Source organism: Fulmarus glacialis, unplaced genomic scaffold (genome assembly GCF_000690835.1).
Source record: "Fulmarus glacialis isolate BGI_N327 unplaced genomic scaffold, ASM69083v1 scaffold19130, whole genome shotgun sequence".
In the NCBI taxonomy this organism is placed as follows: domain Eukaryota; kingdom Metazoa; phylum Chordata; class Aves; order Procellariiformes; family Procellariidae; genus Fulmarus; species Fulmarus glacialis.
Genome location: NW_009188527.1, coordinates 1 through 311, shown reverse-complemented (window position 1 = coordinate 311; position 311 = coordinate 1). Strand labels below are relative to the sequence as shown.

Sequence of the window (311 nt, the reverse complement as noted above, 5' to 3'; positions counted from 1 at the left end):
CCGCCAGCGCGAAGAGCACCGTCACCCCCACGTAGCATTGGGGCGTCCGGGCTTTCAGCTTCTTCTGCAGCATGGGCCAGAGGGCAAAGATCTGCATGGCGAAGGTGACCATGACGAAGGCGTGGAGGGAGCGAGGCAAGCGGGAGGCCAGGCACACCGAGGCAAAGATGGCCATGTTGAGGGACAGCGTGCTGGAGACGATGGCGGCGTTGGCGCCGTAGTCGAAGAAGATAAGGTGGCCGAGGAGCATGAGGGCTGACATGGCATAGATGGTGTCCGTGCTGATGGACTCCGTCAGCGTCTTCAGCACT

The 311-nt window shown here is 62.1% G+C and overlaps 1 protein-coding gene across 1 annotated transcript in view; it reads right to left on the bottom strand.

Moving 5' to 3' along the window:
* The window catches only part of PIGC (phosphatidylinositol glycan anchor biosynthesis, class C), a gene marked incomplete at its 5' end in the record, with an annotated part of 480 nt that extends 173 nt beyond the window's left edge, over positions 1-307 (bottom strand). Inside the window, one exon of the mRNA XM_009579050.1 lies at positions 5-307. Coding sequence (XP_009577345.1) covers positions 5-307 — 303 coding nt within the window. The remainder of the gene's footprint in view (positions 1-4) is intronic.
* Positions 308-311: the final 4 nt, after the last annotated feature.